This window comes from Phaseolus vulgaris, chromosome 1 (assembly GCF_051622355.1).
Source record: "Phaseolus vulgaris cultivar YP4 chromosome 1, ASM5162235v1, whole genome shotgun sequence".
NCBI lineage: Eukaryota > Viridiplantae > Streptophyta > Magnoliopsida > Fabales > Fabaceae > Phaseolus > Phaseolus vulgaris.
Genome location: NC_143498.1, coordinates 7,933,803 through 7,948,040, shown reverse-complemented (window position 1 = coordinate 7,948,040; position 14,238 = coordinate 7,933,803). Strand labels below are relative to the sequence as shown.

The 14,238-nt window shown below is 30.2% G+C and overlaps 2 protein-coding genes and 1 long non-coding RNA gene across 4 annotated transcripts; 1 reads left to right on the top strand and 2 right to left on the bottom strand.

Moving 5' to 3' along the window:
- The first annotated feature begins 2,045 nt into the window (after positions 1–2,045).
- Positions 2,046–6,365, top strand: RPA2 (replicon protein A2). Of its 2 annotated transcripts, XM_068615609.2 has the most exons (10): positions 2,046–2,362; positions 2,583–2,693; positions 3,220–3,317; positions 3,462–3,503; positions 3,577–3,654; positions 5,224–5,299; positions 5,499–5,597; positions 5,675–5,754; positions 5,904–5,972; positions 6,049–6,365. In XM_068615609.2, exons 1-10 carry the CDS (start codon positions 2,258–2,260, stop codon positions 6,122–6,124), a joined length of 834 nt encoding a protein of 277 aa, XP_068471710.1. In that variant the 5' UTR covers positions 2,046–2,257; the 3' UTR covers positions 6,125–6,365. The 2 variants fall into 2 exon arrangements, with proteins under 2 accessions (XP_068471710.1, XP_090155739.1); XM_090299613.1 differs by lacking the exons at positions 2,046–2,362; positions 2,583–2,693; positions 3,220–3,317; positions 3,462–3,503; positions 3,577–3,654 and adding an exon at positions 4,645–4,707.
- Positions 6,366–8,402: 2,037 nt separating this feature from the next.
- Positions 8,403–9,599, bottom strand: LOC137815421 (uncharacterized). Its single transcript, XR_011081735.2, has 2 exons — positions 9,460–9,599; positions 8,403–8,801 (listed from the first exon to the last, which is right to left on the bottom strand). It is a non-coding gene; the product is annotated as an uncharacterized LOC137815421 (long non-coding RNA).
- Positions 9,600–12,399: 2,800 nt separating this feature from the next.
- On the bottom strand, positions 12,400–13,224 carry LOC137813398 (flowering-promoting factor 1-like protein 2). Its single transcript, XM_068615608.2, has one exon. The coding sequence runs from the start codon at positions 13,027–13,029 to the stop codon at positions 12,682–12,684; it is 348 nt and encodes a 115-aa protein (XP_068471709.1). The 5' UTR covers positions 13,030–13,224; the 3' UTR covers positions 12,400–12,681.
- Positions 13,225–14,238: the final 1,014 nt, after the last annotated feature.

Sequence of the window (14,238 nt, the reverse complement as noted above, 5' to 3'; positions counted from 1 at the left end):
TTTGTTCACTGTATTTATATTTCTAGTTGATAATATGAATTTTCTTTTTAGTACTTTACGTTTTTTATTTACATTCAAACCATTTACATTTATGGTGCCATTAGACGGTCTATCAAACGATTGTCTTGTTAAACGATCTATTGTACACTTTGTCTTGCATTTTACTTTCCATTTACATTTTGCAATCCAAATTAAATTTCTCCACTTCTTAACTTGCAAAGAAAAGGATATTAAACAATAAGTCCAATTAACATGTTTTCTTTGGGATTCAACCTAGATTGACCCTATATTACATTAGGAGAAAATTTAGTATTTTGTTTTAAAAGTTTAATGTGTCTGGGTAGTTATCACCCCCGCAATAATGTCACTCTGATTTTGAATGTCGTTTGGAAATCACAACTAGTAAGTTTTCTCTAAAAATATGCAATGTAGATCAAAACCTAAGTTCATTCTCAAAGGATACATACAATTGTATTTGATCTTTAATAGTCTTCTTGTACATTATTTTTTTTTGGGATTTTATAATGAAAATGATATGAAAACATAAAAAAAGAGATTGAAAACATAAAACAAGTAGATGAAAGGTCAATTAATATATTTAAGATATATATCATTCATCTTATCATAGTTCTCTAAAAATATAGATCCAAATTTGAATAATTAATCGAATTAATCAATCAATTTAATTGAATAAACACCACTAAACCATAAATCGAATCAAATAAAAATATTATTTAATCTAATTCATATCTAATTATCAAATTAATATTCAATCAATTCCTAATTTTATTTTTTACAAATATGAAATTGGAAAGAAAAAAAAAACAAACTTGGAGCATTAAATGATTTGTGCAAAACTCAATTTTATTTGTATAATCTTGATTCTATAAATTAATGTTAAAAAATTAGTTCTCCATGTCCGAAGAACAAAATGTATACAAGAGAGAGAAAAATAAAAGACAATTTGAAAACTGTAGAGAAAAAAGAGAGAAAAATACAATTTCTAAATTTGCAAAACTAAACCAAATGATTCCTCTCTACTTGTTTAAAGCACATTTAGGCTACATATACTCTTTACTTGATTGTAAACATGAGCTCTAAGGGATTCACAAAATCAATTACAAAATTTGAAGTTAATGCAAGCGAAATAAAATTTTTATGTTTTTTTTTTCAAAAATTCAACAAATTTGTCTCAACTTTTAAAAATAACATTTTAAGAAGTAGACTTTAAACCCAACTCAACCTTACAAAATTACTTTGTAAGGTGATATTTGTACTCATTTATATATATATTGTGAATTTATCTTATCTCTAGTTGATATGAGATCTTCAACATATCCTCTCATGTCGAGAGGCTCCCAACTTGTGTGTGAGACTAAATATTTATGGGTGGTCCGATAACATTCAGATAACGGGTGACACGATATACCCAACAAACTCTCAATAGAATAGACTATGATATCATCTTAATAGGTGACTTAAAGTTTAACTCAAACAAAAAAAAAATCGACTTGTAAAGTGAAATTTCCATCCACTTATATATTATGAATTAATCTTATATCTAATCGATGTAAAATGTCCAACATAAAACTCCAAATCCAACTAGTCAAATGCCTATTTTGAAACCTTACTCATGTAGAATTAAATACAATGGAAATCAATAAAAAAAACAATACGTACATAATAAAGTTATAACCAAAATAATAAAGAAAGATAAGAATAGCTAAAAATATAAATTTAAAATAATTATATTCAACTCAATTTATTACAACTAAAATGAAAGTAAAACATATTAAAAGTATTATCAATATAAAATAAAACTATATATATGTGTCATCAATGTTACAAATTAATTATTTTAAATGAATAACTAAATTTCCTAAATAATATTTATTTTCTTTAAAGAAAAACTTACTGAGAAATTGGCACAACTAATAAAAATTAAAATCGCCTCTGCATAATAAATGTATCACTTCGAAAACTAAGTTATTTAAGTAAACAATGATGTGTGTATATATATATATATTAAAAGTTAATTATTCTTTAACTAATTTTATTTCTTAATTTTCTTGGAAAACAAAGAGGGAGGGCTCGGAAGCGGAAAGTTGAAGCCCTATTCAGCGGGAAAAAGGAAACGTCCTTGGCGGGAATCAACATAAAAATAAAAAATGACGCGCAATTTTTGTTAACTCATTCTTAGTCTAGCGTAACAGAATCATCCACTCTTTCACTTCCCTCTCTTTTTAGGGTTTCGAAGATGTTCTCCAGCTCCCAATTCGATGCAGCCACAGCCTTCTCCGGCGGTGGATTCATGTCCTCTCAGCCGTCTAACCTCAACGATTCCTCTCCCGCACCGTCAAAAGTATGCAATCTATCTCTCCTTTCTAATTTTCCATTTCTCTGCAAAAAGAATCACCAAACGGAGCACGCACGCACTTAAGATGATTTATTTTGTGAGAAATAAGTCGAACGTGTTGGTGTTAACCTAATTTGGGAAGTTATAAATAATAATAATTATTTTTTTCGTTTTGAAAGCGAAAGACTGTGCTCTACTAACTGTGTTTGTGTTTCGCTCATTGAAGAGCCGCGAAACTCAGGGTTTGGTGCCGGTGACGGTGAAGCAGATAAGTGAAGCCTCTCAAACCGGTGACGAAAAGTCGAATTTCGTGATCAATGGTGTAGATCTGAACAATGTATGCCTCGCGCTTTTATTAGTCAGTTTTTGAATGATTTTTCTTTTATTTTTCAAGAATCGTTAGGCCGTGCTTCTTTGTTTATTATGTACATGCGAGGAGAAAAACATGGTTAGTACTGTCATGCTACTCTGTTTCGAACTTTGGAAAAATATACCATATAGTTTTTATTTGAGTTTAATTTTTATGTATTGTCTGCATAACACTTCTTAAATCTATGTAATAGTTTTACACTTACAATGGCTATAATTAACAGTTATAAACGGATGATCTATGCTTTCCAGTTTCTTACGTTGACCATGCATGAAAATTAAACTCTTACTTTACATGCTTTAATGTTTGCTTTAGATTGGAAATATATGCATTGACTGCGTTTTTGTTATTATCATGTATAGCATGTTTACGAATTTTGTTAGAACTACGCTAAGAGTAAGATCTATAATGATTTTTGATTTCTTGAGAATGTAAAATATTGTATATCGACAATGCCTTATTGAATTCCTTGTTTTACATTATTTTGGTTCAGGTAACACTAGTCGGGATGGTGTTTGAGAAAGTTGAGCGAAACACCGATGTCAATTTTGTTTTGGACGATGGAACTGGACGAATAAAATGCCGAAGATGGTATTCGATGCATTATAAATGTTATTTCATATTAAATTAGTTATAAAATAATGTGTTTGTATTGCTTTGCTTTCTACTTTGGAAAATTTTCCCCAATAAATGTTGTGGAAAGTGGTTTGAGTTATTTTTTTGTTCTTTTATCAGGGTTAATGAGACTTTTGACACAAAGGAAATGGAGGAAGTAATGTAAGTTCATGAATATGTAAGATATTAGTCTGTAATTGTTGTATTTCTAACCTTGAATTTTTTTCAATGATAGGAATGGTATGTACGTTCGTGTTTTTGGGCATTTGAAAAGCTTCCAAGGTGTTAGGCAACTTGTTGCTTTCTCTGTCAGGCATGTGTGCTACTCCCACTTTGTGTTATATTGTAACAATTGTGCAGTGGCTGTGTATTTACGAATTTTGTATGATAGTTTAGGGCCAGATGAATACGATTTTCTCAAGTCTTCAATGAACACAGGTTCAAGTTAGTTAGTGAGAAGAGTTAATCCTTGTTTATCCCATTAGTCATTACTTTAGGGATCTAATCTAATTGTAACTTGGAGTGAATTTACAGAATGCGTTATACACACCTCAATAAGCACTGCACAGGTTTAAGTCAGTTATGGAGAAAAGTTAATCCTTGTTTATTTCAGTAGTCATTACTTTAGCTATCTAATTGTAACTTGGAGTGAATTTGTGATTTACTATATCTAATGTTAAGGGTGTTTGTTATTGAAGAATGGGGTGGCTGTCATTGTGGTTTGTCAGGTTCACCAATACTGAGACACTATAATTATTTATTAGTTAAAGATGCTGGATTATTCAACAAATGTAATATATTCAGATTTATAAAGATGTAGATGGATCTGGTGAAGCACTGTGCATCTTTTTGGGGGCTCTGGCCCTTGCTCCCAGGATGAGGTGTTTCAATCAAGGCACGACACTGATTTGTTTAGATACACACTTTGACTTACTCAAGGCTTCCACAATTAAAATTGAAAACGGAAGGGAGGAGACGGACAAGGAGTAAGATTAGTAGTGGGTGCACCTACTCTAAAATTGACTCAACAACTTGCATCCTCTCTTTATAATCTAGTAGAACAGTTGCAAAAGTGTTCTTCCTTGGCTTAGAACCATCGCATATAATAGAACATCACCGATTATTGATTTTGTTAACGATTCAAAGCACCTTTGATGCTTTGGATGTATTGATACCTTGCTAATAGTGGGTTTGTTCTCTGAGCTTGGGAGCTGTTGCTGATATGCATTAGGGTATTTAATGGACTACATTTTCTCTGGGGTGTGTATGGCTGTTTTAAGAGGTTTTACATAAAACTCTTGTGATGTATCGGAGGTTCTTATCAGATGCTAGTTTCTTCTGTCTGCCGTGTTCAACATTTAAGCATGTACTCTCATATTCAGTTATATTTTTCTTTTGTCAAACAAACCAGAAAAGAAATGGTGGTGTGGGGCCTGCAAGTTGGTGATTACTGAGCATCTCTTGGTTCTGTTAAACTTATCTAGATATTTCATATTTTTCTGAGGTTTTTTTCACTATTTTTAAATTATAAATGTGAAGGTTGTCAGACTTATTAACCTCACGGAATTTGGGGTTTTGATTTTCATTATTGATGTTTGCATTATTTAGATTTCAATCTTAGTTTTTATTGTCGGTTATGCCAGTGACCTTTCTCGAGGTAGCATTTTGATTTTCAAAATTTTCCCTTAGAATAGTGATTCAGTATGTTGAATTGATGATTTTGCACGTGAATTACAAAGCGTAAGTTATATCTAATTGTGGAAAAGTGATTTTCAGACTATGGTATCCTGCAGTTTTCCATGCTGAGAAAGTGTCTATATTTGGCAAATTGCCTAGCTTGTTTTATCGTATGCTTATTTCATATTTGTGATGTTTTTCACAGGCCGGTTACCAATTTTGATGAGATCCCTTTTCACTTTATTGATAGCATATATTACCATCTTCGCTCCAAAATGAAGGTGCACACAGTTTTCATATTTTACCTGAATTCTTTTAGATCAGTGTCTGATGATTCACGGCAGTGGATAGTGCATAGACATCCCACGAATCCATTTATTGGACCAATAGAAGCATTGACTATTGACATGCCCAGCTATGTGGCTTGCTCAAGTGGACATACCTGATTACTTAACATATATTCTTTTGTTTGAATCGTAGTTGGAAGGAATCACTTCTACAAATCCTTTATACGTCTCGTCTTTTAACACTCCTGTCAAAAATGCCCCAAATGGATCTCAGGCGCCACCATCAAATCCAGTATGAGAGTCGATGACACAGTTGCTATTTGCTACAGTTGTTTAATTAGATTGATGATACTATTTTTCTCATGTCAGGCATATGCACAATATAGCGTGGATGGACTTAAGGATTGCGATAAATTGATTATTGACTACCTGAAGCAGCATTCAGATATGTGAGTTATAAATCGAAAATTTTATCTTACTTGATTTTCATTAATTTAATATATAATATTTTCAACGAATGTAACATTTGGATTGTCATCGCACAAAATTCACTTGATTTATAATTCTGACTGATTTCAAAATTGGTTTTAAATTGCAGCTCAGATGAATTTGGAAAACATGTCAATGAATTATCCCGAGAGCTCAAGCTTCCAATGGATAGGATCATGTAAGTTCTCTTATATGTATCTTTCTGTTTAGGCAAAGCATTTACTTATGATGTAACTCATCTGTTATGTTGTCAGGTTGTCGCTAAAGACTCTTGTAGACGATGGTTTAGTATACTCCACCATTGATGACTACCATTACAAACAAGTTTGATATTTCATGTAACGAGGAATATAGGTGAGGATCGAGCTGGATACTGCTACTACAGCATGAACCGTGATATATGTTTGACTAGTTTCGACTTGTAGATATGTTTTTGAATGAATTGATCTATTGTATGCTCAACAAAAAAAATCAGTTCTGTTTACACTTGTTAAATGATTTTAGGTTGTTGTGACAGAAAGTTGTATTTTCATTTTTTTAAAATTTCTTGGATGCCGCTTTTGTTTCCAAATCTATATTTTCTGAAATTTATGTAGCTTTTAATATCATTTTGATTGATGGTCCAACGTAACCACAAATAATAATTGCAACATTATTATTATCATTGCCACTAAACTATCATTTTAGGTGTAATCATACAATCATTCCAGTTCCAATATGAAATTGAAATTAAACATTAGTGCACGCCTCCAGGCTGTTCTTTTTGCACCTCTATAGTTTTTTGTGGCACTCATATACCTTTAAAATATAAAAATTATTTTATTCTATTGATGCTTTTTATTTTAGAATGATTTTTTTTAATTATAAAATTTGAAAGGTATTTTTGGATTAGGAATATTTTTTGGATTCTATACTCAGAATGAGTTTATTTTAAAAAAAAAATAGATCTTGGATTATGGAATTTGGAAAGTACTCGTGAATATTTTGGAATACAAGAGGTGTAAATAGAAAAAAAAAGTTTATATTTATGGATTGTAGAATTTTGAATGTATTTTTGAAGGACAAAATGATCTTTTTAAGGACAAAGTTATGGAAGTTCAATATACCAAATTTTAATCGGTTATTACACTTATTCAACCAATTGAAATATTGTTAGAAACTAGACAACAATAGATAAAAACAATAGAGATATATGTACAAATGAAACCAAAAACTATTTTATCCGTAAGAACTCTCATTCCTAAATCACTTTTTTCTTCATGCACCTTGAGCTATTTAGTTTTCAATCATACACTACACTAAATTAATTTTGTTTAATTTATATGTTTGGATTTAAGGTATACAGAACTAAGAAATTCAACCATCTTAGGTTTAAGCATTACAATTTATTTGAGTAACGGATATTTAGGAATATCAAAGTGAATACGTAAATTTTTTTTGGAAATATTCAAAATTAGAAATTGGAAGAACAAAGTTATCCCACTATGTGTAATCTGAACAATGAATGCTAAGTTTCCAAAATTACGAATCCCAAGAGCGTATAATTATGATTTAGAGGAAATGGGAATAGGAAAATAGTTCTGAAAAGAAAAAACCATTGATTCAGGAACTATTCAATCCAACCATGGAGGAAATGTCATAGTAATCATATGGTGCAGAAAAAAGTCATCGTCATAAACCTCACCATATTTTTTAGAATGTCAGTTTAATCAGATTACATTGTTATGGTCGATAACTTCATATCTCTTGCTTAGAAAATGAAAGTGTAATATAAACTATCATATTTGTAAATTTTGAATAAAAAGTTATAAGGAATATATATATTTCCTATAGCAAAAGAAACACTCTCTACCAATATCTATCTACCAAGGATCTTAGACAAAAAAATTCTATAGCTAACAATTATAATTTTGGAGATTGAAAGATAATTTCAAACAGACAAATGATTCTCCTAATAAAATATGATCATGTAAGTTTTGAAGGTGTATGAATAGGGGTTTCCCCTTTCCCTATATTTCCTTCTTAGTCTCTCATTCTTTTTCTTTTCCTGAGTTTACTTTATACATACATTTTACCAACTCACAGGCAGGTTTAGTTTGAAGGTATTCAGATAAGTACGATTAACAATTAACATTTTATTGGTCTGTCAAATTACCAAATGGAAAAATTAAGGGTCAGTGAACCTATTAAGTAATTAGCTCAAATAATTGGTAAATGAGATTGCCTATTTTTCTAAACATAAAAACGAGGCAAATCTGCAAAATATGAGTCCTGGATGTTAGTAATCTAATAATTAAATACATAACAAAAACATACAAAGGTCCTACCATTATTAGTTTGGCATTCCTAAAACACGGTCTTTCGATTCACCAGTAGATTCAGATTCAACAAGGAGACATGAGTGAAACTTATGTAAAAGATTCACATCAACTTCAACTCAAAACTTTAGGAAATAAATTTGTGGATTTTTTTATGTTACTGAACATTTTTTATTTCTATTCAACATGCTATTTAGACTCACAATCCTAACATGTATAACTTTAACAGTTAAATTAAGTACCTATTCCCTAATCAATAAATCTGTAGCATCTCATTTGACAATCTGACATGTTCAAGTTAGATCCATTGGTAAATAGTTTCAACACTGTTTGAGGCTGAGGACCTTCATCAAGATTCATTACTCTTGATACAAAATTAAGACACAAGTAAAAATGCAGAAACACTGCTCCCTGGTATGCACAACCTTCACTAAAAGACAAGATTATGAAGAATCATACAATGAAATAGTAATTATTGACATAGTAATGAAGAATAATCCCTGGTATCCAAGTGAAGATCCAACATATAAAAAAAATAAAAAACTATTTATGCATACAAAACATGCATCAAAGAAAATGTTGGACAGGTATATATGTGTTAATGCTTGAAGAATAATCTTTGCTGTCACAAATGGTTAAGCAGTGGCATTTTCGGATGGCTCCATCGGAAATGAACGGAGGAGTAAATACTGAACCAAGAAAAGAAACAGTCAAATAGTGTGATTGAAAGAATAAACAAAAACGATAAAAAAACAACATATAAAGGAAAAAACCATATTTGATCATTAAACTAAGATGGGTAAATTCAAAATTCTACATTTCACACTAAAAACAACCTTCCAAAAATAATCTGCAGAGTCTCCTTTGACAAATCATAATACTGCAGGTACCAAATCACTGAAGACTCTCCTCTACCTTAACAAACTAAGTGGTTCATTCAACTCAATCATTTTTACAAACACTTTAGGGGCACTTATAATTTCTTAGGTCCGGTGCCTCTTTTGAAGTCATTGGTTACAGATTGAAAATCCAAGCTATCATCCTTGCTTGTATTTCTTAATTCCCATATACATCAAAAGCAAAGACAACTCAATCACAACAATTATAACAGATGCACCAACCCAGAGTTACAGAAATGCTCACAATTTCATAATTTTTTTCTTCTGAAAAATCATTATTTAATACTTAACATTTGTTATAAATTATGAAATTAGGAAGGTCTATTATTTATTTAGCTTCTATCAACAACACCAATTATATGTAGCATTAGTCTATTCAAGATTGAAAGTAAAAAAAAAAAAGAAAAAAAGAAGAACAAAGAAAACTATACAACAACTTAAAACTCACCAAACATATAAGATATGAAAAATAGCTTCAGTACTTCTCTGGGGACTCACACTTTAATGCCACCTTCTATTTATTGCTAAGAAGGAGAGAATAGTGAACAAAAAATGATGAAGAGAGAGAGAGAAAATGGTATGCAAGAAAGAGAACCACAACTAAAATCTAATAGTTTTATTGAGAAAAAAGATAAAATGAATTAGAAAAAGGTTACAAAAGATATGATGTGAAGAAGAAAAAAGTATGGAGAGTGCCATTTTAAATAAAGCTTAATTTATATTTTACATTAAAATGAATATATTTAGAATATAATAAATAAGTTACTGTAAGTTTTATTTTAAAAATTAATTTTTAATATTTAATAGAATGTATAAGTGATTGTAAATTTTATTTAAAAATCAATTTCTAATTTTTAAATTTATTTTTTGAAATGATATAAAAAATTAATAAATTTGATAGATAGTACCTTTTTATTCTTAATTCAAAATATTACATAATTTAAAATGATAATATATAAGTAAATAAAGGAAGTAAATCTAATATTATATATTTTTTAAAAATTATTGTTATAGTTTTAGTAATATTTTATCTTCTTTCATTAATGTTTAAGAATGGTAAAATATTGATTTAAGTTATTAAAATTAAAAATTTGGACATTGATATAAATAAATATATATTTTTTGAAAGGAGTTAAATGTAGAGAAATTATATGTTTTTAGATGAAGTTGTGGATAAGATAAAAAGAGAGAGAAGTTTCTGAAGATAATTTATGACTTGGTGAGATAGAATAGAATGAATGATGATTGTGATGAAGGCACGTGGCAGCCATGGCTGTGACAGTGACCACCTTTCACCATCACCCGCACGTGAACTCCCATCTCTCCTTTAACTGCTTTTTCTCTCTCTCCATTTTCAATCCAATCAAAATTATTTATCCTAATTTAATGCTCCCAGAGTTACTTAATTATTGCATTCACAATAATTAAAATCTTGTCAAAAAATTAAAAAATTATCTCAATTTTTTAAGGTTTACTTGTTAATTTTTTTAGTTCCTAACATAAATTTTGGCCACTCAAAATTTTGAATTTTTTTTATGACTTTTAGATTTTATTAGTAATATTGAGTGTCTAATTAATATCTTACCAAATCATCATTAAAGAATTTGGCGGAATGACTAATTTATTTTTTATTTAGTAAATTTTATTTATTATTCCGCATTTACTAGTTTGACATTATATGAACTATAGTTTGAATAATGATAGATAAAAAAAAAATACAATTTATCAAAAAACTTACAAATAAATTTTCTTGTGAAACTTCTTAACAAAACATGACTAGCCACGAATTATCATCTGTTAATGCTGGAAAATAGAAACTAAAAGTGACAAAGAAGAAAAAAAATCTTGAACTAGTCAAAATTTGTATTAACAACTATCAAATAAGAATTTAGACACAAAGAAATTCAATTATTTATAAACTCATTTAGAAACTATTTTAGAAATTTAAGGTTTTAAAATATGTTTCAAAATTAGTCATTAAATGGGTCTTCAAAATTAGTAACAAAGATTAAAATTGCTTCAAACTTATATTCTAAAGTATGTAATTAGTGATTAATCAATTAAACATAGAGAACATTTTAAAAGAAATTTTGTTGTAGTGAACATATACAATCAAATTAAATGATAGCAATGATAGAAAAAAATGACTTCATGATCTAATTTTCTTCTTAATCACTGTTTAAAGGGAAAAACAAATGTACAATAGACATTTTTAATATTTTATTTATTGTGTTATTTTAAATATTCAGTGTATTATTAATAACTTAAGAGATATGACAATGCTATCAAAAACAGTAGGAAAAGTATAACATCTGTTGGCATAATAATTGGCTGTGGGATTCTCTTTGACTCAGTCAACCTTCTCTTTCATTCACATACACATGTAATTTGTAAATCCATTTGAATGTTTATGTCATATTTTTTTTTCTTTTTTTCTTTTCACATTCTCGTTTAGTTGGTGAAATTATTTGAAACACACACACACATATATATATATATATATTTATATATATATATATATATATATAAAATTTTTACAAAGCTATAGAGTAGAATGTGTTCTTCAATTAATTGTAAAAATATATAGTAAGACTTTTGATAAAGGATTTAAACTACCACCATTTGATTTTGTTACTTGTTCATTAAGATCTTGTGTGTGTTTTCTCTATTTTTTTTGTTCGTATATACATATATAGTAGTAATCCTATACATATTCGAAGTGACAAAAAATATGCATACCTTTTGGGACTTCAAAATAGTGTGACAATGAAATAAAATAAAAGGGTAATATTTATACTAGAAAAAGAAACATGTATTTAATTTATGTTATTTTTTCTAATAATTTGATAAAAATGTTAATTGTTCTAAATCCAAACTCCTAAAGTCCCCAACCACACCCATATGTATAAATATAAATATAAATATATATAAAAAATAAAAATGTAATTGGTGAGAAAACATAGACACGTGATCAATCAATTTCCCTCACCTTTTGAGATGTGGTAATCCATGGAAGTTGGGAACAAGCAGACAAGGTGTGGTTATCAAAATCCCAGGTCCTCTTTCTGTTTTCCTTAACCAATCAAACCTTCAACCTTTGTGTTGAATTGGCCTTTCCACATTTTGGGAACACGTGCAATTCTAGCCAATGTTGTTGACACATGATTGTGTGAAAAAACCAAACATGGGGGTTCTCTTTTCTCTCTCTCTTTTTCCCTCCCCCACCATCAATACTTAAATTAGCATAGTAGAATCACTCAAAGCCTCTCACATGCATAAAAAAAGGGAGGTCATGAATTAATGTTAAAATATTCAAATCCCCACTTTCCAAGTACGTGTAGAGACCACAAAGAGAGGGAGAAATTAAGAAAAAAAGGAATTATAACTCTTCATGGAATGCATAAATGTTATTAGAAATCAATACCCATATGTTACATAAGCACCCCAAGCTCATATATTCTACTCATGCACCCACAGCATCGATCATCTTATAGATTATGAACAAAAAGAAAACCAAAAAAGAAAAAAACCCAACAAGAGTTTGCTAGAGAAACTCTATATATAAGAAGCCATGAAGATGAAGAACTAGACCAATAGAAGGTGATACTAAAAAAGAAAGAAAAAGAAAGAGGCTACTAGAGAGTGTGCCACATGAAGAAGCAATGAAGAGTCACTTATCCCGAACATGGAAGACATTGGGGTTCTTGATGACTATATCATACATGTTGATGGAGTTGAACTTGGAGAAGTCTTTTGGGAGGGAAATTAGGTCAATTGAGGAGTGTTTGTGGAACTGGTAGAGGTCAGGGTCTCCATCATAGTACCTCTCCCAACCTAAACCAGTTAAGATTTGCTCAAGAAAAGCATAGGAAGAAACCACTTCCCCACTTGGCAAGTGCACCAAAACCTTTCTCTTTGAGCTACTTCCCTTCCCTTGCCTTCCATCTGACCCCTCAGCTTGAGGGTTTTCCACCAACCGATACACACCATTGTTCTTGAACATCCACACCCCAGACATTTTTTTTCTTCCTCAACTAGACTTTACCTTTGGTCTCTGGAGCATGTGAAGAGGGGTTCTTCACTTTTCAGCAAAAGGGTTTTGGAGAAGAAAAAGAAAGGGTTTTTGGGTTTATAGCTATAGCTATGCGCCAAGAAGGAGAGGAGAAGAGAATGGGTTTTTGGTTGTTGCTTTGTGTTGTTGAGCAATGCAAAGGGTGGCATGGTATATATATATGTGTGAAAAGAGGATGAGGCTAAATAAAACAAGAGGAAAATACTCTTGGAAGTGGAAGAGTTAAATCTATGGGCATGTTCGACTTTGGCATAGAATCTAGATTTGTGGGGCCTAGTTGTTTCAATAATAAAATATGATTGCATATGGGTGACCCTAAGGCACGAGAAGTAGCTGTGGGAGAATCTCTTTGGTTTAGTTTTGATGCATGGTTTTGCATTAAATAAAATTGAGAGTAATTATGAGTTATGAGAGTCCAAGTTACTTAGTTATGTTTTGGAATGAAGCATTTGGTGAAGTGATTGAGTTGATTTGATTTGGTTCATGTGTGTATGGAGAAGAAGTAGAAAGTGAATGAAAGAAAGATTTGGTAGGACGTAGATCACGAGAGTCCACGTGAACATATAGTGGGGTTGCTTTGAGATGTTGTTACTTGAAAGTTGCAGCTGTTGGTGTCATGTTGGCTACTCATCATTGGGAATAATTGCACACCCATCAGTTTTAACCACTTTTTATGCTTTTCTTCTCATTCCCAACATCATAATTATCACCTAATTAAATATCCATGCTTCTCTCTCTACACTCATTTTACACTGAATTAAATAAATTTAAATTTAAATATATATATATATATATATTTACTTTAATACGTATTACTAGGTGAACTTTAAACCTACCTCAATCTCATAAAACCGATTTATTGGAGTGAGGTTTGCATCCACTTATATACAATAAAATATTCTCATTTCTAGTCGATGTGAGATTTCCAACAATATTAAATTGATTTTTGTAAACTTTAGACTATTCAGGTGTTTGTAGTATGAAAATGATTAGATTGAATCATTCCGTATGTGAAACTGGTTCAATTTAAAGTTGCATTTCATTAATCAATTGAAAGTAGTTACAATGGACATTAGTATGCAATCAGAACAATCTCTGGAAAAAAAACTAACAATCTCCTAAAATTTAGAAAAAAACGAAAACTAATTTTGTGTT